General features: G+C 51.8%; 1 protein-coding gene across 1 annotated transcript; it reads left to right on the forward strand.

The window, feature by feature from the left end:
- Positions 1–20: 20 nt before the first annotated feature.
- Positions 21–1,235, forward strand: ppp1r3b (protein phosphatase 1, regulatory subunit 3B; the record flags this gene model as incomplete). The annotated part of the gene is made up of 2 exons (XM_034897043.1): positions 21–223; positions 523–1,235. Coding segments are annotated over 2 exons (882 nt in total), but the record flags the coding sequence as incomplete, so codon positions are not given.
- Between the last annotated feature and the right edge of the window lie 1,417 nt (positions 1,236–2,652).

A 2,652-nucleotide genomic window follows, 5' to 3' on the forward strand; every position in this document is an offset into this window, starting at 1 on the left:
CCCCCCCCGCCCCGTCTCTCTCAGTGTTTCCGTCCACGATGCCGATCGACATGGCTCTACCTCTGTTCCTGTCCAAGGAGGAGTTCCTCTACCGGGGGTCTACTACAGCGTGTCCTCCGTCCCTGAACCCCTGCCTGAGGTTCGATCCTCCGCCCCCCGTGGACCAGCCGGAGGCTGAGGACGCCCTCCCGTCCTCCACCAAGGATGACATGACAACCAAGAAGTAGGGCGGTGCAGTCCATTCATCTGTAGACACATTTACCGTTAGCTGGTTTCTATCTGAGTGAGTTAAGTGACAATGAATGAAAAAGCTTCATGGAGACGTGTCTCAAGAAAGAGTCTCGCAGCTCGATATGTCTCCATGAGCTCGGAATAACATTCTCTATGATTAATTAATTATAAAGATTATACACAAAGGAAAAAAACAATGTAAGTCCTAAAACCAGCCTCTGGAGACTCTAGGAGATTATTAAATGATGTAGATTATTAGATAATGTTGTCTGTCTGTCTTCCCTGACGCAGCCTGGCCAAGAAGCAGGTGACGTTCGCCGACCACCGCGGCCTGTCCCTGACCCGAGTGAAGCTCTTCTCTCCGCTGGACGACCCCATCGTTATTCCCCAGAGCGTGCAGTCGATGCTGTGCTCCGCCGTGTCCCTGGCCGCCCAGCAGGACAGCGCCCTGGCGCTGGACTTCGCCCAGCCGTCCTCCGACTACCTGGTCTTCCGCCAGCGCCTGGAGGCGGACCACGTGTGCCTGGAGCACTGCGTGCTGAAGGAGAAGGTGCTGGCCGGGACCGTCAAAGTCCGGAACGTGTCCTTCGAGAAGCGCGTGACGCTGCGCCTGACGTCCGACGGCTGGCAGAGCCACGCCGACCTGGACTGCGAGTACATGAAGGACGCGTATCCCAGCATGCACAGCGACACCTTCGCCTTCAGCGTGGCGCTGCCCGAGCGGCTGGCGCCGCACCAGCGCGTGGAGTTCGCGGTCTGCTACGCCGTGGGGGGGCGGGAGTACTGGGACAGCAACCAGGGGGACAACTACTGCATCGTCTGGGCCTCGGCCAAGACCGGCCGCCCCCCCGCCCCCCCCGCCGATTTTGGGATTCATCTGGAGCGGTACGGCAGCCCCACCTGCTCGCACGGGCTCTTCCCCGATTGGCCGAGCTACGCGGGTTACGAGAACACCGGCCCGTACTACTGAACCGGGACCGGGGTCTCACAACAGCGTGCACAGTGTTGCTATGGTTTCCGGGTTGAAGGACAGGTTTCCTCTGAACGTGGTGAAACAGTCGGCCAATCGGCAGCGAGCGCGCACACAGCAGGTTGTTAGCGCGCCTGCAGACCGCTGCTCAGGGTAAACCTGCGTGACCCTGCAGGTTGTTACCTGGACAGGGAGCGGGTCTGTCTTCCCTCACCTGCTCTAACTAACTAACCAACCAGTGTTCCATTGATAAATGGATTAGATATTAATTCTTAAATTAATCTCCAAGTGCTTTCCTAATCATTAACCAGGGTGAGACTGTAAAAGGTTTCTTGTGTCCTCTGGGGGACAGAGAGGTGGACATAACGAGACATTAGAGGACGTCATCCACATGTTAATCAGGATGACGTCATGGTCTGATGTCTCCAGGTCCTCAGCGCCGAGTTCTTCTGGTTTCTCCTTCACAGCGATGATTCAGAACGTCACTTCTCACAAACACACACACACACACGTGCGCTGACACACACACACACAAACACGCACACACGCACGCGCGCACACACAAACACACGCTGACAAACACAGACAGACGCACACACAAACACACATGCTGACACGCACGCACACAGAGACAGACGCACATACACGCTGACACACACACGAGCACACAGAGACCCACGAAGGGACGCACACAGAGACACACACAGACACACACATGCTGACACACACAGCCCCCCCCCCCCAACAGGTCCTGCAGCAGAGGAAGTAGTTTTAAGAGATTCCCAGCGTGGTGCCCCCCGCCCCCCCCCAGGTCGGCGAGGATGAAATGCTCTGAATCCCTTTTACGTGATGATGCGTTCGCTGCGCCTCAGAGATTTGATGACTGTAATTTAACATTCTGTCTTTATTTTTAAAGTTGTTTGTGTTTACGTCAGTTTTTAGAGATTCTGGGCAATAAAGTCGCACATTTTAGCCTTGTGTTGCACGTTTTTAGATATTTAAATGTGAAGTGTGAAACCTTTAATCTGCAGGGATGAAAAAAGATCAATAAAACTTAATATTTTTTGAATGGCAGCGCTTGAGTTTTATTTGGACTCCTGGGGTTTTCGGGTCAGATTTGACCCATTTTCACGTTTTATGTCAGAAAATTGGTTCGTTTCACAAAAATGTAAAAAAATTGGTCTTCACAGGAAAAGTAAATGATCGAGTCACTTCTCTAACTGAAGATGGGTTTTACTTCATGTTAAGGCCTTTAAAACACAAAGAAGCTTAAAGAACTCACAAAAGAAATCACAAAAATGACAAAAGCTTAACGTCTGCAAAAGAATAACAAACGTCAAAACCCAGAAAAATAAATGTATACACCCCCTATGTTAAAATACAGGGGCATAAATATACACCCCCTATGTTAAAATACAGGAGCATAAGTATACACCCCCTATTTTAAAATA

Source organism: Etheostoma cragini, chromosome 16, assembly GCF_013103735.1.
Source record: "Etheostoma cragini isolate CJK2018 chromosome 16, CSU_Ecrag_1.0, whole genome shotgun sequence".
Taxonomy (NCBI): Eukaryota; Metazoa; Chordata; class Actinopteri; order Perciformes; family Percidae; genus Etheostoma; species Etheostoma cragini.